Source organism: Sylvia atricapilla, chromosome 8 (genome assembly GCF_009819655.1).
Source record: "Sylvia atricapilla isolate bSylAtr1 chromosome 8, bSylAtr1.pri, whole genome shotgun sequence".
Lineage (NCBI taxonomy): Eukaryota > Metazoa > Chordata > Aves > Passeriformes > Sylviidae > Sylvia > Sylvia atricapilla.
The window spans coordinates 12,091,240-12,112,855 of record NC_089147.1 but is presented as its reverse complement, the minus strand read 5'-3'; the positions used below and the strand labels follow the sequence as shown (position 1 = coordinate 12,112,855).

Here is a 21,616-nt window from a genome sequence, read left to right as displayed (position 1 = left end):
CTGGTGCTGCCTGTTTGCACAGGCAAGACCCAAACCAGTGTTTTGAAACTGTTACGTGTTCTGTTGAAATTTAAAAAAACCTTAGTCTTATAATTAAATACCTTAGTAGTATATAGAAGTATAAATAATGATATTTTCCCTTTTGATTCTTCAAAAAAAACCCACCAACCAACCACAACATCAATCTTTTACTATGAAAAATACCAAATTCTGCTTATCCACCAAAACCAATTTTGATTTGTGTTCAAACAAATCTGCTCAGAAGTAAATAATCCTGGAATTAAATGAGCAGAATGAACTAGATTAGCTTCTGGGCAAGTAGCTGACAACTGTCTCTTTATTGCTAAATCCTTATTTTCCACAAGGCATTTTGGTTTTTATAGACTATATGAAAGCAAATGGTTTAATTTCTGAAAATCTAAACCAGCAGGAGGGTGTTTGAGGATCTCTTGGTGATCAGAGCATGAGCAGCCTCCACTGAAGGAGTTCTGTCCACTCGGGTTTATCCCGTGTGGGTTGTTGCTTTCCCCAGCTTTTGCAGCAAACTGCCCTTCCACAGCTGCTGCCCAGAAGTTCAGTTACACAAAAAGGAGTTCTCCTTTTGAATAACAGGCTTTATAAAAGGCTGTGCAGGAGTTGAGTAAGCGCTGGTAAAATATATGTGTGTTTACATTTATTTGCGATTTTTCTTTGGGTTGGGCAAGATCCAGAGCTCTCTGGAAGAAGTGCCTCCCCCCCCCTGTTACTCCTGGGGCTGGGAGTGGTTTCTGCTGAGGGGCACTGACTCACACAGAGGACTTACAGATGAAAAGAGATGCACACTGTATTACATCGCAGTTACTATGTAACATTTCCACCTGGTTAACATTTCAGGAAACAGAACAAATGCAGAGGTATAATCAACGCCTTATAGAGGAGTTAAAGAACAAGCATACTCAGGAAAGGGCCAGACTGCCTAAAATCCAGCGAAGTGAAGCAAAGACTCGGATGGCCATGTTTAAGAAAAGTTTAAGGATCAATTCATTTGCCTCTCCAGACCAAGATCGTGAAAAAATCAAGCAGGTAATAAATAAATTAATATTTAATAGTTTTAATAGTGTAAATGCTGAATGCGATGTAAGTGTGAGGATGGAATAGAGTGCGCTCTCACTAGTTCCCAGATGGTACCAAACTGGCTTGATGCATTGGGTGGGGTCAGAGGAAATAATCCTTCCCTGCTGCTCTGGTGAGACTCTTCTAAGTGCTGGGTCCAGTCCTGGGCTTCCCAGGACAAGTCAGACACGGATTTATTGGAGAGAGATTGCGCCTTGAAGACGGCTGACAGACTCAAGTGTCTTGACAGTACCTGGAATGCTTCAGCCTGGAGGAAAATAGACTCAGGAGGGTCTTATCCATCTATAAGTACCCAACAGAGGGAGCAAAGAAGATGGAGCCAGACCCTTCCCAGTGATGCCCAGTAACAGCCAAAACTAAGATAGAGAAAGTCCAATTTCAACATGAGAAAACATTTTTTTAGTGTGAAGATGGTCAAACACTAGACCGGGTTGTGCAGAGAGTTGTAGAGGTGCTCAGAACCCAAAAGGACACAGTCCTGTGCAGCCTTCTGGTGACCCTGCTTTGAGTAGGGAGGTTGATCTTTGGAGGTGCCTTCCAACCTCAACTGTTCTGTGATTCTGTGAAGCATTTTTAAAGGTGCTTGATTTTTGTGAGCTTTCAAGCTAAAGCTGTAGGTATTCACTGACTCCTTAAAAGGGAATGCTGTGCAGAGGTTGAGACGTTTGCGTTCCAGTGATGCACCAAAGTCGCAAATCAGGGTTTCATATGGTGAGCACTGGAAGGATGAAAAATGTGGAAAAATACGGTCTCCTGTAGCTGTTTAACACCAGCCTTAACTAATGCCTGCAGCTGCACTGCTGTGTCACAGCTTCAGAGGGAGGTAATTTCAGGAGTGTGGAAGTGAAATGTGCTGCATTTTAAGGAAAAATCAGAGTGCAGAGAAATGGAATTAAAACTGTAGGGTACTTCCTTTGTAAGCATTTTAAAAAGAAAAAGTAGAGAAAATTATTGGTTAAATCTTCTAGAACTGTTCTTCTCAGTATGTGTTTGTTCTATTAGATGCAGTTATTTGACTCATGCAAACTGTTTTATTCAGAGGCATAAAATAAATCTTATTTTTAATTTCAGTTTGCTGTTCAAGAAGAAAAGAGGCAGAAGAATGAGAGGCTGGCGCAGCATCAGAAACACGAAAACCAAATGCGGGACCTTCAGCTGCAGTGTGAAGCAAACATCAGGGAACTGCATCAGTTACAGGTTAAAAATAGATTGCATTAAATGACCATTCAGTGAGAAGATTTAGGTTAATACCAGGTGCAGACAAAGCAGAAACATCTTTTCCTTAATTTTTACTGTATAGAGTTTTTTCAACTTTGTTTTCAAAGGCCTGCAGTGCCCTGCTTTGCCAGATTGATATGTTCCCAGCAATTAATGAGGAATCATTTTATATGCAAGGAGAACATAAAACAGAAGTAGATGATCACTTCTGGAATACCTGTCAAGTTCCCAAGGCTATTTTCTGTAGACAACATTTCCTTTTAACCCGATTTTGCTGGAATGTCATTAATCAGAACAGAGGTAGGCAGCACCAGGCATTACCCATGAGAAGTTTTCAGCAATACAGGAATGAGGAGGTTTTTACCAAGTGCTGCCACTTGCATGTGAGCTTCTGGAAGGTACTTAAAGGAATTCTCTTCTTGTGATAAGGAGCTCTGATTTGTCTCTTTTGGTATGCATTTTGTAAAAGTTTCTGCTGGATACCAGAGGCCAGATCTCCTTTTCTGTTAAATCAGCTTTTCCCAGTTTCAGGGACACAAGGCAGTTTTAAAGCATTAAATGATCACCTGCTGATAACCTTTGCTTAGAGAAATCATGCAGTGACCAATGAAGCTCATTCTACTCTATTCACTTTCTTACATCATGCAAAAACAGTCCCTGGCTGTGCCACTAATATGCCCCAGTAAATCCCCAAGTACCGTGGGAGCCTTGTGAGAGTTTCAACTCCAGTAAAATTGAGCAGATTAGGGCTGCTCTGAGCTTTACAGGGACAACTGGCCCCTTGCTGCACTCAGGTCTAGTCAAATGCTTGTTGTTTGTGTAGTTGTGGTTCTGTACTGTGCATCAGACCCGTTTGGTACTGGAGCCCTAGAAACACAACCATTGCCAACTGCTCTTAGAAAAGTGCAGAGACTTCAAGCCAAATAATTGATTTTTTTTTTTTTTTTTGTCATGCATCAAAAGTCATTGGAAAGTGAGGCAGGTGCCCAAGTACCTTACTGAGAGAAATGTGAAGCTGAGGTGTGCTTTGAGCACACTTTTCTGAGGCTGCTTCTGCAACCCATTTGTCTCTTCTTTAAGCTCTGTTTATTTGTGTCAGCTCTTAGCACCAAGAGTTGAAATATTTCCAAAAAACAGCTTCCTTTTTAATGTAATTAGTTTTAATAAATTATACAGACTGTCTTTAAAAAGCAGAGCAGAAACGCTGCCTGACCTTGAAAAGTATCATTAGGCAGTGAAACACTGTTTTGAATAACACCCTCAGCAGCTGCCTTAATGATGCTCAGCAATGTATTTGGATTTACGAGTGTTTCTTATCTCAGTTGGCTCCGATGGAAAGATCAGCTTTTGAAAATGCAGCCTCGTAACATACTCTCGTCTTGTAATTATTCACGTCACTATTTACACGGAATAAGCTAATTAGAAAGAATTAGGACAACATATGTCACTGTACAAATGTTGAGTTGCCTAATCTGAATTAGTTTTACATAAGGATTATCTTGTTTTAAGAATGAAAAATGCCATCTACTGGTTGAACATGAGACTCAGAAGCTAAAAGAGCTGGATGAAGAGCACAGCCAAGAATTGAAGGAATGGAGAGAGAAATTGAGACCGAGAAAAAAGGTAAATGGGAGCAGTTCATGAATCAGGAATTTATCAAGGGTTTGATCTAGAATATACAGACAGTACAAAAGTATTGCAGAAGAGGAGAGTCAAGCTACTGTACAAAACTCTTGTAGTTCACTGTATAATAAAAAATGTTAAAAAATTGCATAAGCTGAGCAAAGGGCAGGTGCACTAAAACAGGCTGGGTGTTACTAGCCTCTTTGCAGGGTTCCCCACCTGCAGCACATGTGTGCAGGTTTGCATGGAAAAGTTAACTGGAGGTAAATCTGGGGTTAGGAATTTATTTCAGAAGCCAGTAGGTTACCACAAAAGTTGAGTGACATATAGCAGACATATGGCTTGTGATAGAGGTTGGTCTTGGGGAATTATTTTATTTTTAAAGGGAACGTACTAGAGTTTCACACAGTTCAGATAGATCAGACAAAATGTCTCCACAATAAATGGGTTTCTTGTACTTTGCCTAGTTAATCCTGTGACAATCTGATTTTGGGTTTAGATGCTGGAAGAAGAATTTGCCAGAAAACTGCAGGAACAGGAAGTTTTCTTTAAAATGACTGGAGAATCCGAATGCCTTAATCCCTCAACACAAAGCCGGATTTCCAAATTCTACCCAATCCCCAGCCTTCACTCCACTGGGTCCTAACTCTGGGAACTTCTGTAGGTTTTTCTTGTTTGGAATTCTCCCTCCCTACGGTCTAACCCGACTTACCCGCAGCGTATGAACATCGGGGACCTCGCTTGTCTTGTTTTCAGTGGAGACAATCAGTGTCAGGAGTGGTTTCTTCACTCCCCTGAACAGAAGAAATGAACCAAGTGTTGGTGTACAATGGTATTGTTACGTCCTTCAGATGTTTCAAGACTAAGTGGGCTTTTTATCCCAGTCTCTAAAAGTATGTTACCTACGGTTTTGACTTTAAGCCTGAAATATTACTTATGCTCTTTCTCATCACAAAAGAAATGGTTTCTCATCTGAACATTTAAACAGTGTAATATTAGTTCAGCTACTGTGTTTTTTAAGCATCAGATTTCTCCACGAGAGAATTCCACAATTGAAACTGCCATGAGAGGTTTAAAATTTCATAATGTGAGCAGTGTCTTCATAGCAAGGACTGAAACTAATTACTGAGAACATGCCAGTAATCAGAAAAACAAACCCTTATGTTTAAACACAATTGGCAAAAGCAAAAGCCTTTGCAATTTCTTTCAAAAGAAACCTCTGGCATAAATTAAACTGAGCTGATCTCCATGACATGTTTTGTCCATTAGTTCCATAATGAAATGGGGTGCTAGTTTAATTAATACAGTGCCTGAAACACTTAGATATGCTGATCCTGGCAACAGGATAAGGTTTTGTCATTTAAAAACACAAAACTCCTTAGCATTGTTATTACTGTACAAAACAAGATTTCTTGCTGCTACTGCCATTTTTGTTGTAAATCCTCACCCTAAAATATTTTGCACTAAAATATGTAAAGGTGAAAGAAATTCTAACTTTAAAATGCACAGTTTATTATTTTCTTTATCTATTACATACAGGCGGTTAGTTCTACAAACTGAAAAACTGTAGAATGTATTTTTTAGAAAGCAGTGTGCAAAATGCACGTGGTTTCTCTTAACTGTACCTGGAATGGGTAGAGCCATTGTTCTGTTCTTACCAAAGCGTGTTCATTTGAACTCCGTAGCAGAAGTGGAGGTGGATGGTCATATTTATAAACAACCATGGCAAAAGTCTGATTTCACTAGAAGTATTAAGATTCCTTTTTTTTTTTTTTTTTTTTTTTTTTTTCCTGTTTTAATCATTTTATTTTAAGGAAAGATTTAAGTTAAAAATATAGATAAACTCCTTTATGAATCTGGGTGTTTTGCTTTTGTGTTGCCACCTACTAACATAGGCAGGTTTTATTTTTTGAGTTTCTAAATGTACCATAAGTTATTTGCCTGACTGATCTGTAGTGGGAAATCTGAACTGTCTCCTATAGTGGGGTGGGGAAATAGAGCTGTATTAGGTCACTTTTGCTGCACTCCTTTTGGTGGATAGAGGTTGAGTCATATCAAGACAGTGTTATAAGCTGTACTTGGGTATATTGGAGCTCCATTTGTAAAATAGTATTTGCTTTCTGTCTTTTGAGGCCTGACTTTTTCTTATCTCTTTGGGCATCAACTGCACCTGTTTTGTTTTGCTTGCTTGCTTTGACTGTGCAACTGGTGCCCATTCCATGGCATTCATTTCATGGGAACAGTGTTGCTGCATGGCAATGAACTCAGAAATTAACATAGGACTTTATTCAGCTGTGGTTGAAACGTTGGATGCTGAAATCTTTGGACATTGAACCGATACCTTCTCAATGAAGACACTTAATTTACAGCACAGTAAAAGGAAAATTGGAAAATGCATGTTTTAATTTAAATTTTGTAACTTTTTGATAGCATAATTACTTTAATAGCTAGCCTTAATTTCTGGCATTTTATGATTTTAAATGTGTATTGTGTATTGTTGTAAATTCACACACCATATCTCTAAAATGTTCTCTGTTGTTAAAGGCAAAGTTTTTTGAATTGCTTGTTTAGTAGGGAGAAAAAAGTCTTTGAAGACCTTTTGCTTTTTAAGCTCCACCTTCATAAATTGACTGTTACCAAGATAACATTAAATAATCTTCATCTCTATTTAACAGAATTTGTTTGCAGTTTCATATGAAGTAGGCTCGGTGCTGTACCTGGGGAGTAGGCAGGGCAGGCAGATTTCCTCTTCTGGATTATGTCTACATTCATCCCCATTAAGTCCTCACAGAGAAATGTTAATAATCTTCTCCTTATGTTTTTGGTAGTTTCAGTGATACATTGCTAATATGTATTGGCATTCTTGTTTACCTCTGTCTGAATCTCTTACATCTTTTATTTGAAGATCCTTTTCACACAGGCCCTGCAATCTGATCTCATTGTAAATTGCACAAATAACTGTAACTGAGCTCTGGGATGAAGGGAGGGATCGGATGTGGCAATGGAAGCTTTGCTCAGGTCTCCAGGTGGGGAGCCCTGTGAAGCACTTGCAGCCTTGTGAACTGGCCTGAGAATTGATACCAAGTGTGAAAATGTGTTTTCTGAGTGATAACAACTAGCAGGGGTACTCACACATCTAAACTGATAAAATTTGGTTTAAGAGTTGCAGAATGTGAGAGAGATGTTCCAATATTGTATCAGTGTCAGAAAATTCAATTCAAATTAATTTAGTCTTACATAGGCCTAAACCACATCTCCTGAGATGTGAAATCCAATCTCAGTACTATCTCATGTCACCTCCCTAATGAATGTTAGCAGCTCTATCTCCAGGGTGGTGAGGTGTTTTCTGCAGCCAAAACAATATACTTACTTACAACCTCTTACTGTTTGGCAGATCTCATTGTCCCCACACACTTCCAAAGCTGACCACAAATCAGTATTTGCTCACCATTGTTTTACTATGTTGTAAATTCTGTCCACAGGAAAATGAGCAAAGGCAATAAATATCTGGATTGCAGTGCTGTATGTGGGTTGTCCTCCAGTGTTTACAACTGATCCTCATGGAAAACCTGCCTGCAGGGCCTCAGCCTCACACCATGTGCTTCCTGAGCTGTGAAAGTGCATTTTGCCACTGCTTAGGGCATCTGGGGAGATTTGGGGCTAAAGCTCTTCAGGTGCACCTGCTGCCCCTGTTTTTAGGAGATTCTGGCTGAGGAGAGCTTACCAACCCAGGGGAAAATGGCCTGGGGCAGCCCTTCATCTTCTGAAGTTTCAGGGAACTTTGCTGCTTATTTTATGATGAAGAAATACTACAGGATTTGATCCTCTCTGATTCCCATAAAACAGGTTTTCCTTCACTGCTGTCTCCAGTCTATACATGAGAACTATATACAGCATGTAAAACTATGATACTGAAGTTGTTATTCTTAGGATTGGTTATGTAGGTCCTGATTTTTAAACGCCTTCTGAAGGAAAACCTTTATTTGAATTGGCACCTGAATACAAATTCCCTGGTCACTGTCCTGACCGTCAGCATTCACTCACAGTGATTTTTCATATCACATTAAAAATTGATGTTCAGCTGGAGATGTATCCTTTTCTCCAGGTAATCTTTTAAGGTAATGTTTTTTAAAATCGCATTCATGGATACTCAATATCTAATCAATCACACAGTTGAAGAAATTATTCTTCTGTTCCAGAGGACTTGATAACTCCATTCTACTGAATTCTTTTCCTTAAAAATTGGAAACATAGCACCTTAATTATGACAGAGCTAAGCAAAGCAGCAATGAAATTGCTTTTATCCCACCATGTCTTTTGTGACAGCAATATCACATAGGAAGTTTAAGACAATTCTCCAACTGAAATAGTATCTGCCTTGCAAGTATTTCAAGCTTGCTTTGGTATAGGAAATATTCAAATAAGGTGTTTTAAATTCAGGCCCTTCAGTCCACTTTTAGGCAGCCTGATTTTCAGAGCTGTTCTGCAGCTGCAGCTCCCAGGGCCTCAGAAATACATTGTTGCTGAAAACCGAAATGTACAAATAAGCTCAGTACTAGTTGTTTCCACTGATCTATTGCTTCTTGGTTCATCTGCTGCAGGGAAAAGGGGCAAGTCTGAAGACAGTAACTCCCTGGTTTTTGGAGGAGAGAGAGCAGGAGGGAGTGTTTAGGACCATCACTGTGTTGATAAGTTATATGTTAGCATTTACACTGGTAATTTTACATCAAAATCTGTATTTCTGGATCTCTGAAACTTCTTTGCATTGATGTGTCTGTGCAAATTTCCCATTCCCAGACTACTTCTGCCATCTTCACAGCAGTTGAAATACGATAAGAGAGAATTAACCTTCCTTGTTCACAGGCAAGTCAAGGCCAGGATGCCCATCATTTCTCAAGTCTTGTGAAAGATAACAGATAAAGGGAAGGAGAACAAAAATGAAATTATGATGTTTATTTTACAGAACTTTTATTTGTTCTGCTTCCTCTTTCTCCAGCTCAGTCCTCATGCTTTGTTTCTGTAGCTCCTTTGCACATCTGGGATTTGGGCAGTCAGTGGTGCCAGAGGAAAACCCCTTAAGCACAAACATGCTCAAGCCCAACCCATGAGAAAGGGCTCAGTGCTTCCCCTGTACTGAAAGCAGAAGGGAGTGGCTGAGTCCAGAGTTACCTTGATTTAATAGTCTTCCACATTTACAGTTAGGTGGTAAAACCTCTTTGATAATGAGAATCAGTCCTAAAATGGTGGAAAGAACAGAAACTAGGAAGGGACATTGAGCAGCATCTAATGCTGAACTGCCACCCCGTTTTCTGTCAGGAAGCCAAGCAGAGCAGGAGCGTCCTGTGACAAAACACGCGCCTGAGGCACTGCTGGCCTCGTGTTCTCCCAGCAGTTTGTTGAATGTTTTGTGTTAACTGCAAACCAAGTTATTTTTGCCTTACAGAAAGCAAACAGAAATCACAAGATGGATGAATAATTGGTTAAAAGTCTCTGTACAGCTCGTGGAAGTGAACTTGTAGTAGCAGCCATACAACAGTTTTGAGGGTTGTTTTGTCTTGTTTTTCAAAGTAATTTGATTTCATGGCTTCCTGTAGAATATTGTAATAATTCTGCTGTAAATACAATAAAATCACAGTTTGCTGAGATTGCCTCAGTTTTGTTGATGGAAAACTTGCATGAAATACAAGTAATTTGTACAAGCATTTGAGTGAATGGGATGATTTACAATGTTTAAAATAACTGATTATAAATGTATTTAATGTTGTGCCATTGTATTTACCAGTGTACCCCTGCCCCAAAACAACCTGCAAGCACAGAATGGTCATCCTGAATAGTTCAGGGATGGGGTTAAAAACACACTTTAATTGGGCTGTTTACATTAAAGATTATTTCTCAATACTGTTTAAAAAACCAGAAAAAATACAAAAAAAAATTTAAAAGATAAACAAATTACGTTTAAAAGTGCTTTGATTCGGCCCCTGGGTGTGTCCTGTCTTGCTGTGCTGCTGTAAATGGGCTCCACTTGGAGTTGGCAGAACTTGTGGAGAGGGAATCCCAGGGCAGTGTAAGCCCAGGGTTTTTCATGGGGCCTTGTGGGCTTCATTTGATCCCTGACAAACCATGCATTTGGTGGGGATGGAATTGTTTTCTTTTTTTCTCCATAGTTGGCTAGTTGTTAAAAACCCCAGGTTTTTACATATCTGGGAGTAATACAAGAAGCCTGGGCTAGGTGAGACAGGAGGCCCTTGTCAGCCCAAGGACCTTAGCCTGGGAGCCCAGGGGCATGGAGCCAAACATCAGTAACAGGAGCAAACACTCACTAGGGCCATGCTGGACACACACAAGAGACATTCAGATCTGAACTATCAACTCTAAAGGGTCAGCTGAGCAGTGAGATGTTTTAGCATTAAGGCAGTGAAGACTCAGGCTAATTCTCTACAGGCTGCTGGGAATACTGCCCTGTGTAGAACTGAGCTACCTCTTTCCTTAAACACCAGCACTTCTTCTTTTTCTTCTGCCAACATACAGTTGTTCACCTGGGGACCAGAAAAATCAAAAGGAAGGTTAGTTGAAAAGACCATGTAAAAAGACAAAAGATCCAAACCAAAAAACGGGCTGTATTTTCCAGCTATTCCCAGGGATGAGCTGGAGCCACTCTAACAGTTAAACCCTGCTCTCCTGGGGATGGCACGTGTTCCTACCTTTCTCTCCCTTCTCTCCTTTTGGTCCCCTGTGCCCTTGCCGTCCTGGTGGCCCCATTGGCCCAGGGTCACCTAAAGGAATGAGAAGACCAAGTTTGCCCTTAGCAAAAGTGACCCACAGACAGGACAGGTCAAGGGAAGGGACACCAAATCAGGACAGTGTTTTGGCTAGGATCCTGAAGGTGCCACCTTCACTGTGAGAAGTATGACCTTGAGCAGTGCTGTGACCTCTGTGGTCACAGTGCTGCTTCCTGGGCATCACAAGGCTGAACAGGGCAAGGATGGTGAGCCTTACCTTTGGGTCCACGATAACCTCTCTCCCCCTTTTCACCAGGTGGCCCCTGGATGGCACCATGTGCTGCAGAGGGAAATGAAGGAGAGAGTGAATGAGTGGGAGAAACCACTGCCCACTCAAAGAAGCTGTGAATCACACTAGAAGGACATTTCTCTCTTGGTTAGATGGGATTAGACTGACAGCAAGATTTTTAAACAAGAGTTTTGGTCCCAACGAAGTCCCAGGGACAGGCTGTGATGTCATTTCACCAGCACTGCTCTACCACTCTCTCTGGGTGTCCTGGCTGTCACTAGGGCTAGAGCTGGCCTGTGCTCAGGGTGGGAGAATCTGAGAGCAGAGTGAGCAGCTGGCTAATGCTTCTTACATGTGCCAGCCAAGCCATGTTAAAATGGGCCCCAGAACTTGTAAGCACAGAGGCCTTCAGGGGCTGGGATGAGTTTCCTACAAATAGTGGGAAAAACTAATGTCCTTCCTAATGATAAGACTGCACCTCCCCAGCAACGAAGGAAGGACCATCCATCCACCTTCCGCTTTGCACCTTGACTTTTGCAGTGTGCAAAGGTGAGAAGATCAGTAGGTCTGTGAGAGGCTGCGGAGATCTAACATGCATGAGCCAGAAATGCCAAAACGTCACTCACTTCTAAAGAAGTCCATGAGGTCTGCGGTGACATTGCCATAGGCTGCAAAGACCTTGCTGATGCCAGGGGCACCAGGAGGGCCTGGGGGACCTGCAGGTCCCTGTGCAGTGTAAGACATCAAGTCCTGGAGAATACCTCGGCCTGTGGAATTAAAGATGTCATTTGAAAGGAGCTCTAGGAGAACTGTGGCTGCATGCTGATGCAGAAAGTGTCAGGGAGAGGTGTAGGCAGGAGGAAGGAGAGGGAAGTGAACACCATGACCAGGCACAGGGAATTTGGAGTTGTAGGCTGGGCTAGGGAGGGTCAGGATGAGCAGGCATTGCACTCACTCTGCAGGCTCTCTGACACACGGAGTGCCAGCTCGTTGTAATCCAGGGAACCAGTGAAGGAGCTGCTGTAGGACCTGCTTGACCCTGCTGATCTCCTGTGTGATTCCTCTGTCAGCAGCCCATCGAAAGTCCCATCAGTGTCCATGGAGGTATCATAAGCGCCATCGCTTCCCACTGAGGCGTGGTAAGAGGACACGCTGCTTCTGGAGCTGCCATACGAGCTGCCTGTGCCTCCGTGGGAGCCCTCAGCACCAAGGGATCCTCCATGCAAGTGCTCAGAAGCTCGTAACCCTTGGTATGATGAGGACATAGACCCAGCCACAAAGCCACTGTCTCCTTTAGGTCCTGGTGGTCCCCGTGGCCCGGGGGGCCCAGGGGGTCCTGATATGTAGCTTCGAACTTCATCACCTGCAAAAAACAAGGGGGGAACTCCAAGGGCACTGGGCTTGACACAAGTCCTGTGCTACCACCTGAATGAAGACTGGAGTGTGAAGTTCTGTCCCACCAACCATCACAGTGACCCTCATCCAGTGCCATTTTTCAGGCAGCAGGCACATGTCAACCTTGAATTCTATAGATGGCAAGACACAGTCCTTTCCATCCCTCCCACAATTTTGTGTGCCCGATTTTGGGAACATGCCCAATGATTTTGCAGAAGCATGCACTCCTCAGGCCAATTTCAGCACCTCTGCCAAAAGAGCCCTTCTGTGACCAGTTTGCCAAAACTGAGGTGTTTTTGAAAGCCTGCCCTGGATGACTCACCAGGATAAGCTCAGACCATTGCTTCACAGCTAGCTCAGTGCTGCCTTCCAACCCCTCCATTATCGATGGCTCTGTGGGCAGGTGTTTGCCAAAGAAAATGCTTTTCCCAAGGTAAAACTCTGCTGGTGACCTTACCATGGGACCCATGTTCAGCACAGGCCAATTTTAACTACCCACTGCTTGTCCCTGTTCTCTCACAACACAGACTTTGGCTGGCAGTTAGACTGAGAAAAGTCTACAGGGTGCAGCACACTCCTGTAGACCTGGCTGTAGAGGAAAGGTGTTGCTGTAGCCGCAGTTCAGGGAGGGTTCCTACAGGAATATCTCAGCTGTGATATTCAGAGCCAGTCACCTACACAAAGTAAAGCATGTCTTGGGATGTGTGTAAGAAAAATGGATGGTGTTTCCTTACTCTTCAGGTACTGGATCAGCTCACTCCTGAACTCATCGCTGTTGGTGATGTCACCATAGGACAGGAGGCCGGTTCCAGAGAAACCTGGTGGTCCTGGAGGGCCAGGAGGGCCGGGTGGGCCCCGGACTCCAGAAAGGGAAGAGTATCCAACATCTTGAGAGACAAAAAGAATTGTTTTCCATCAGTGAGAGGATAAGGAAATTTCACATGTCTGGGGATCTTGAAAGTTTAAAGGCTCTAACCCCAACTTCAATCAAGAATGCAGATTGACAAAAATGTTTTCCTTACAGTGACTTTGTTCCCAGTGGGCAGTCACATCCCTGCTAACCTAAATCTCAGCCTCAGTCTCCCCAACATCTACGAACAGAATCACCCAGCCAGCTGTGGGAAACACAAGTGCTTTACTTTGAAGGTAGGCAGCGACGTCCTCCAGAGAGGTGCCTGGTGATCCAGGGATCCCTGGAGGTCCTGGGGGCCCTGCAGGACCAGGGGGCCCAACAACACCACTGAATTCAGAGTCTGTAAGACACAAAAGAAGAAAAGAAGTCTCCCAAACAACCACAACCCTAATGAATGTTCCTTGACACTACAGGTTATGCCAGATAAAGCCAAGTAGAAGGGTTTTTTTCTCTCCAGTACCTTCTGGTGCAGCTTTCTTGGTGCACCTCACTTCCCTGCACATGGATGTCACATTGGAATCACAGGTGATTCCAAAGAGAGTAAAGTCCCTATTTTTAAAATAGACTTTTAAAGGGACATAAGAAACGAGGGCTTTATGCTGCAGAGTTTGGCTATGACAAAGGGCTTCTTCATTCCCAACTCCAAGACAGCTCCACTGCTGTTGCTCCTCACAGGAGCATGGTGATCCAGCTGCAGCCCCTGTGGGGTGTGCAGGTGCCAGCAGAGGCCTGCAGTGCTGCTAAGGATAAAGGACCATCATTTGTGATGACAGGCAAAAAGGGAAATTCTGTGACTAAGGGTGTCAAAAAGATCTTGGGGCAGGCAGAGCCCCATGCCAGGGGAGTAAAGAAGTTGGCTTACTTCGCAGGTATGCTGTCAGGTCACTGTAAGATACACCAGGTGACCCTGGAGGCCCAGGTGGTCCAGGCAGTCCAATGCTCATCCCAGAACCTGCAAACAATGTTTAAGATGAGATTTTGTCCCAAGCTAAATTTTTAACACAGAAAGGATTCATTACTAGTTTGTGGGTAGTATCTTAGCTACAGGGTATTTTTGTTTTCTTCCACGTCTCTCACAGTCTCTGTGAGGAGGTCTCTGTACATAAGGATTCACAAAATTAGCATTGCAATAGTTTCTACTGACTGACAGCATGAGCTTTGTGCTGGGCTCTCAAAGGAAAAGAGGGAAACACACACTAATAAAGCCATTACTTGACAAGTAGCTGATAAACCTCCTGGTCAGCTCATCATAATCCAGTGACAGAGACATTCCATCTCCTCCTGGCCCAGGAGGTCCTGGTGGGCCTTGAGGTCCAACGAGATACTGACGAATTTCTTCTCCTAGAAATTAAAAAAAAAGAGCATCTTTTAAGGCTGTCCAGCTGCTGCACAGACACCAAGTGTGAGGAGTTCCCAGCCCGTGAGCTGAGCCCCCAGCACCAGAGAAACTATCAAAACCTATGGATGCAAAGCTCCTTTCCTCACACTTTTCTGGGTGAATTGTCCTGTATATGGTGCCAGAAACATTGATGACAAGGCTGGGAACCTCCTATAACAAGGGTGTGAGGAGAATTTGGATTGCTTGAGGACCCCCCCAGTGGTCTGTTTATTTCAGGACACCCTGGACAACTTCTTGTGTAAAGGGAATGAAAAGTAGATCAGCTGGGAAAGACCATGCTGAGCTTTGTGGCATTTGGGAGCCCTTTGGAGCACAGTGCTGGCCAGCATCACCAATACCTTCAGGGACAGCCAAATGACATCCTGGAGATTTACCTGTCAGCCCAAAGTAACAGTGCGTATAGAAAAGAATAGAGTTGGGAATCCCCCTCACCTTAAGAATAAGAACATAGCAAGGCTATATGGGGAACATTGAGAATGGGGGAGCTGGAAAGTAGAATACTTTGAAGCAGCTGCAGGTTGCTGACTGGAGACTGGAAGGGAAAGGCAGATGTCCAGGATGATGGGATGCTCTACCCTCAATCCCATGCTTCTCTTGAGGGTCACTTACTTTGCAGCAGGTTCAGAAGTTCTTGGTACAAAACGGATGTAGTGGATACTGAGCTAGAAAATGACTCATAGCGACCTGAAGAGCCTGTGGGAATGAAAAGGTTTTACATGAGCCAGTATGAGACAGAAGGTGAGGAGGGGTCAGGAAGGAACAATGGAAAGATGAATTAATTAACCGGTAGAATGGGCTTCTCATGCCCCCAACTATGAAACAATTGCTATCTCACACATCCTGGTCATCTCCTGGTCATCACACATAGCTGTGTGCTCTATTTCTGGTTGAGATTCTAGGCTACTTCCAAAAGCTCTGGGAATTTCATCTAGTTTAGGAGGGCCCCAAGCACACAAGACGACCCCCAAATACTTGAGACCACATATACTAAATTAAGCCACCTCTGTTTGGGTCTTCAGGGTGTCAAAGAGTCCAACAGCAAAAATTTAATCTGAGATTTTTTAAACAGCAGCAACTGCTAGCTAATCTAACCATTCAAAAAGGACAAGGCTCAGAGGATAGCTCAGCTGTCTGGAGTCCTGGGCCTAGACTGCTGAAGATGAAGAACCTGGTTGGGGTGCCGCTATTTAAAAAGACTTGTTTCTCCTCTGGTTCTCACCTCCTAGGTGCTGCACAAGCTCAGCTGAGGCTATGACTCAGTACAGTGTTTACCGACACGGTGCTTACTTGTCATATAGCTCAGGACACGTGTAGCCAGCTCTGCATAATCCAAGGTCACCCCATCTGCAGTGGTGATAAGTCCAGGTGGGCCTGGAGGGCCTGGTGGGCCTTGGGCACCAGTCAGATAATGTCTGATGTTGTCACCTATGTAGAAAGGCCAAGATATGTTCACATCACTAAGAGGGAAGACTGACCACATGCACAGTTACCAGACCTTTCTCCTCTGACAAAGAACAGGACAACAGGACAGTCCTACAGAGGCCATGGTGGACAACAGCACTTCAGGAGAAATAAGTATTGAGGAGAAATAAGCCCAGAGTAGCAGGGCTGTTGTTGTTTCTAAAAGAAGAGGGACAAGGCCCTAGGGAGCAAAAGAGAGTTAGGCATGAAACTGCTGACCCACTGCAAAAATCTCATACTCACTCTTCAGATAGTCAGTGACATACTGCTGAATCTCTTGAGATGAACCTCCACTCGGGCCAGGAGGACCAGGTGGCCCAGGAGGTCCTGGGGGTCCCTGAATTTGTCTGGATCCACCTACAGAAAGCATTGTAAGGAGGAGTGTTTTTGGCACAGCTGCATTAGACCAAGAGATAGTAAAGTATACTTGCACTCAGCCCTTCCCACAGGCCTGGAAAGAACTTTGGAAAATTAATATGGACGGGCTCCTCCTGCATCTTTAAACACAGTCTGGGCACGGGTTATTTGGCAGTATAATGTCTTCAATTAGATGAATATAGATGGAGATCATACAGCTCAAGCTCATTAGTCTAACACCATTGCCCTGCTGCTCCCAATCCCAGTCAGCCTGGGCAGCACCAGTTCAAGAACTTGTCCACAGAGAGGCAAAACTCTAGCTTACAGGATTCCCAGTAAGCTGGAAAAAGAAAACTGCCGATTCGTAAATTCTCTGATTTAAGGCAAGCTGTGCAAAAAGAGGTTTGGAACACAAATTCCATCAGCATTAGGTTGGCACCCACACTGGTAAAAGTCAAAGGAGTTTTTTCAAAGCTTCCACCAGGATACCAGCATTACTTCTTTATATCAGAGCAATGATGGTCTGGCCTCTTACCTCGAGATGCTCCTGGGATACCAGGTGCACCTGGGACACCTGCATCACCTGGAAAAGAGTGAGTAAGACAGACACTTGTCATGGGTGTGACTGCATGTTGCATACTTAGTCATTTGAAACAGTTGAGCTACATGTTGTCAGAAAAGCAACTACCCAGCCCTTGCAATGACTGCCTTGAAATGCCAGCTTGTTGGGAAAGAGTGTAAGAAAGAGGCTACAGCAGCTTTCCTGAGCCCTCTGCGACTGGTCAAGTGCGTTGTGCTCACAGCAATTCTACTGCCATGGTCCTGCTTTGCCTGAAAAGGGGGTGAGCAGAGCTCTAGCTCCCAAAGGACTGAGTTGTTCCATCCTTTAGTCTCAACCATGTTTGGATATGTGAGGCCACCCCCAAAAAAAAAGAAAGAAGATTTTTAACTTCACCTTTTGGTCCAGGTGGGCCAGGTGGGCCTGGGGGTCCCTGTATGGTGACTCTTTCACCTGCCAGTTGCAGAAAGAGAGTCAGAGATTCACAGGAATAAAGTATGTGGGCAAAATCCTGGCTCCACTAAAATTAAGTTAGAATGAAGAGAGCAGGATTTTGGCCTGATTTCAGCCCAGGGACAATGAATTCAAAGGGGGAAAGAGGGCACAGACTAACCGTGGGAGGAGAAAGCTGAAAGGCCAGGATCACCCGGTTCTCCTGCACGAGACACAGAAATGAAGGAGCAGTCATACACCCAGGCAAGCTACCCTGAAACCCACTAAGATCTCCTTACCTGTGAATCCCCGTGGACCTCGTTCACCTGTGAACAGGGGAGCAGAGGAACAATGTTAGGATTTGCTTTATTCTCATCGGCAACATCCCAGCCCACACTGCAATATATCATCTTGGCCTTCAATTTGTAGGGGAGAAATGGGTAAAGGGAGCAGGTCCACATTTTCCTGCCAGCTGAGAGCTGAGCTACACTTCACAAGGCCACCTCCTTGCTGACTTAGTCCACAGTGCATTTTGCAAAAAGGCTGTCCCCTTTAATGGCAAATCTGAAGTTTTGAATGTTCTTGAGTAAAATGGGCTTGTGAAGTTGGGATCCGAACATAGTGACTGCTTTGACACCCGTACTGGAGGCTAATAAATTTCTTTGACAAAGACTGACTTATTTTACAGCAGACAGGAGCCCTACTTAGTGACAACTGTGCTAGCTTTCTTACAGCCAGAAAAAGGCAGGAAATTCTGCTCCTAAGCCCTTCCTTCTTTTCAGTCTAAGGAGCTGAGATCCCTCTAGCACTTTGGTGAGGCAGCATGATATACCCACCTTGGTCTCCCTTCGGGCCTGGTGGTCCTGGTGGACCTGGTGGACCTGGTGGGCCTGTGAAGAATGCTTCTGCAATTCAAACAAAGAGATTTCTTCATGACATCCAACAGAACACGAAACAAGGTTTCCCTGGCTCCACTTGGTCCTAGCCACATATGTGGTCTCTGGAACCCCAACAGGACATTCCCAAGACAAGGTGACAGAATGAGTGGCAAGAACCTACCTGAGGTGGACATGGATGACCCTAGTCCCCCTGCTGGGCCTGGAGGTCCTGGCAATCCTTCTCCTAGGCAAAAGAGACACAGAAAGGCTTCAAGAAGGATCAGCCTCAGCAATGTAAGTAAATTAATATAAGAGCTGCTACATCTCCAGCCATGGCCTTAGCTTGAGTATTTCCCAGTGTAGGCTCTTACCACTGTTTTCTTCACACATCTGTCCCTGATAGTTACTTTTCACTATCATTTGCCACCACAGCAGAAAGCGGCAGAGAAACTTCTTTCTTTGTAGTACTGGGAGCCTATCCCATCACACACCCAACCTGCTCCCTTTTCCTACTGAGCAGAGAACAAGGAATGAGGTTCTGCTCCTGTACATGTCCTTCCACACCTTCCCTATTCTGGCTGAGAAAGGGAAATCTGTGTTACAGGATGGGGCATGGGGATATGCTCCCCATGAATAGAACCTCCCTATCTGTCTGCAGTTGGAAGTTAAGGCTGGACAAGTTAGAAGTAAATATGGAATTGATTGCAGTTACTTCCTTTGGCAACTTGAAAACTTTGAGTGTCTTCCCAAGAAGTATGGCTTTTACTAACTAATACTCTGGCTAGAACTCTCTGGCAAAGCAAATGTTCTTTGTTGGGCAGCATCTTGCTGCAGTGGAATTGTGTTAGTAGGAGTCCACTATGCAAAATTCTGCTTCCAGCTGTAGGCCTTGGAAAAAACTTTCCAGTTTGATTTCAGAGGTACAAGCTCTTACCTGGGGGACCAGGAGGTCCAGGGGGGCCCTGCACAGATTCACCTGATGACAAAAGAAATAGGGGCATTAGGGAACATTTATTCAGCAAACTGCATGGCCCAGAAACATGTCATATTGTGTGAGCATGCCTTGCTTAGGTGCTGAGCTCTGTACTTTACATACCTGGTGGTCCAGGGGGACCTGGTGGTCCTGCTCGCCCTTGTAAATCTCTCAGCACTGTGCAAAAGAAAAACACAAACAAGGGAAAATTGTTGCTATGGAGCTACTGCTGCTATGGAAACTGTCAATATATTGCTGCTAGAAGCTGTTACAATCAAAGGTGGACTAAGACAGGACCTGGATGACCCAAGATGAAGCAGAGGCGGGAGATGATAGATGTGTTTAGCTAGGACATGAAGCAAAATACAGCACTGAGCTGGATGTTGGAAACAGGGAGGAGAGTAATGGCTGTTGAGAGAAAGAGCAAAGGACTCAAAGGCTAAAGAAGGAGGGAAAGAACTTCACGGAGAGGAAAGATTCCGTAAAAAGAGGCAAGTTTTGGGAGGAGAACATAACACAAATGTTATTTAACAAGTAGCTGCACTGTATCTTGATTGTACTCTGTGATGTACCCTCACCTCCAAGCTGAGGCACAAACTCAAAGTTCAGTGATGCTGTGATCCAAGACTCCTGAATGAGAAACTGGACAGTACTGAAGCATAGTCTGAATCTACATGGCCCCATTTGGATGGTGATCAGGCAAGAATAATTTGTAATTTTATGCCCTCTTCTAACTTGCTGCAAACTTGCAGAGGTCCTAGATCCTGGGAATAACCAACTCTAAGTGTGTCACACATCTAGTGTTGCACAGAGCAAGCACTTTTCTTGGGATGTTATTAAACCATTCTCTTCTCCGCTTATTTTCATCTTAAAATTTTAAAACTTTTACAAAATGTTAGTTTTTTTCCTTAAAATTTATTTGCTCCCCTGTGAATTCATCCTTTAATTTGAAGATAGATTGTTTCTGTTGCTTAGATTAGATTAACATCCCTTTCCAAACTGGTTCTCATCTTACAGATGTTCGTATTGCAGAGAGAACTGCCCTGTGTGAACTCAGTGGCTGAAAGCTCTCAGCTCTGTATCTCCCCTGTTAGTGGCTGCTCAGCAGCCACCCTTCCTCCTCAGCTTCCCTCCCTGTCATGTGGGCCAGATGCCATTTGCCTCCTTTTGAAAGGATTTTGGGATCCACAGATGAGGGGGGCAGAAGAAGTAGCTGGCATTGCAGACACACCAACAAGCACACACACAGACACACACACACTTACCCCATGTCACATTAAAAAGAAAGAGTTAGGGGCATCTCCTGGTAGCTGTGAGCAGGCCTTGAGGCCCTGACACATTTCCAAGCAAAGGAGGGGAAAGGCAGAATCACTTACTATGAGATGCTAATGATGAGACTTCTGTTCTGATGGTTTCTATCACAGCTTCACTTGGAGATCCTTTCTCACCCTGTGGACCTTTTTCCAGGCGGAAAAAAAAAAAAAAAAAAAAAAAAAAAAGGGCAAGAGAAAGGGAGTTATGTAATTGAGAGTGGGTGACATTTTGTGCCTACTCTGACAAGAGGTTCAGACTTTTCTTATGAGAACTGGGAGCATGAACTCAGTCCCCAGATCTGAGAGACAGTGCATTCAAGTGTGGAAATTACTGCCCAGTTTGCTCTAACAGGATCATAGAAAAACAGCTAAGAAAGGTTCTTAGGGGTCAGCTCTGTTCAGGCCCTTCCAAAGAGATGTCTGCCCAACTGGCAGTGCTTTCACAGTGACATTAATCCCAGTTTGGCTCTAGTTTGTTCTCCTGCCTTTCAAAATGGCAGGAGGTATTCAGCTGGGCTATATCTCCCATCATAGAAAGGCAACTGCACTTGAGAAATGCCTTAGAAATACTAGGAAAAAAAGCATAAGAAAAAAAAGACATTTGCAGCATCCACATTACACTGGCTCTTATCACTCTCTTACCACCCTACTTCTTCCCCTGGGAAAACAAAAAATTATAAAAATTCTTTACAAGATTAATTAAGCCAAATAATTAATGATAATAAGAATAATAAGAAAATGAACTGAAAGGAAGAAATGTACAAACGAAAGGGAGAGGGAATGTGCCAAGGGCTTAGAGAATTAGAAACAAAGGAAAACTAATGAATTCCTTTCTCTTAAGAAGCATAATGAAAGCTCAAGGAAAATGGTACCTTGCTGTCCAGGGAGACCAGCTGGTCCAACAGGGCCTAGTTTCAAATGAAAAAACCACAAATTTCGTTAGATTTTACTGACTGTATTTTACAATAGCAGAA

At 43.6% G+C, this 21,616-nt stretch overlaps 2 protein-coding genes across 5 annotated transcripts in view; one reads left to right on the top strand and one right to left on the bottom strand.

Moving 5' to 3' along the window:
- SLK (STE20 like kinase) overlaps positions 1-9,597 on the top strand; it is a 49,149-nt gene extending 39,552 nt beyond the window's left edge. For all 4 annotated transcript variants that reach the window (XM_066323625.1, XM_066323626.1, XM_066323627.1 and 1 more), the window contains 4 exons: positions 874-1,062; positions 2,185-2,310; positions 3,841-3,954; positions 4,454-9,597. In XM_066323625.1, the coding sequence (XP_066179722.1) occupies positions 874-1,062; positions 2,185-2,310; positions 3,841-3,954; positions 4,454-4,600 (576 nt within the window). In that variant the 3' untranslated portion in view covers positions 4,601-9,597. The remainder of the gene's footprint in view (positions 1-873; positions 1,063-2,184; positions 2,311-3,840; positions 3,955-4,453) is intronic.
- A 191-nt stretch (positions 9,598-9,788) lies between these two features.
- COL17A1 (collagen type XVII alpha 1 chain) overlaps positions 9,789-21,616 on the bottom strand; it is a 33,639-nt gene continuing 21,811 nt past the window's right edge. Inside the window, exons 35-56 of the mRNA XM_066323624.1 lie at positions 21,515-21,550; positions 20,706-20,786; positions 19,453-19,506; positions 19,291-19,332; positions 18,538-18,594; positions 18,315-18,383; positions 17,778-17,804; positions 17,660-17,701; positions 17,443-17,499; positions 17,023-17,070; positions 16,374-16,487; positions 15,957-16,094; positions 15,279-15,362; positions 14,483-14,611; positions 14,133-14,222; positions 13,497-13,610; positions 13,092-13,244; positions 11,918-12,325; positions 11,589-11,729; positions 10,951-11,013; positions 10,656-10,727; positions 9,789-10,490 (exon numbers count right to left, since the gene is read on the bottom strand). Coding sequence (XP_066179721.1) covers positions 10,441-10,490; positions 10,656-10,727; positions 10,951-11,013; positions 11,589-11,729; positions 11,918-12,325; positions 13,092-13,244; positions 13,497-13,610; positions 14,133-14,222; positions 14,483-14,611; positions 15,279-15,362; positions 15,957-16,094; positions 16,374-16,487; positions 17,023-17,070; positions 17,443-17,499; positions 17,660-17,701; positions 17,778-17,804; positions 18,315-18,383; positions 18,538-18,594; positions 19,291-19,332; positions 19,453-19,506; positions 20,706-20,786; positions 21,515-21,550 — 2,069 coding nt within the window. The 3' untranslated portion in view covers positions 9,789-10,440. The remainder of the gene's footprint in view (positions 10,491-10,655; positions 10,728-10,950; positions 11,014-11,588; positions 11,730-11,917; positions 12,326-13,091; positions 13,245-13,496; positions 13,611-14,132; positions 14,223-14,482; positions 14,612-15,278; positions 15,363-15,956; positions 16,095-16,373; positions 16,488-17,022; positions 17,071-17,442; positions 17,500-17,659; positions 17,702-17,777; positions 17,805-18,314; positions 18,384-18,537; positions 18,595-19,290; positions 19,333-19,452; positions 19,507-20,705; positions 20,787-21,514; positions 21,551-21,616) is intronic.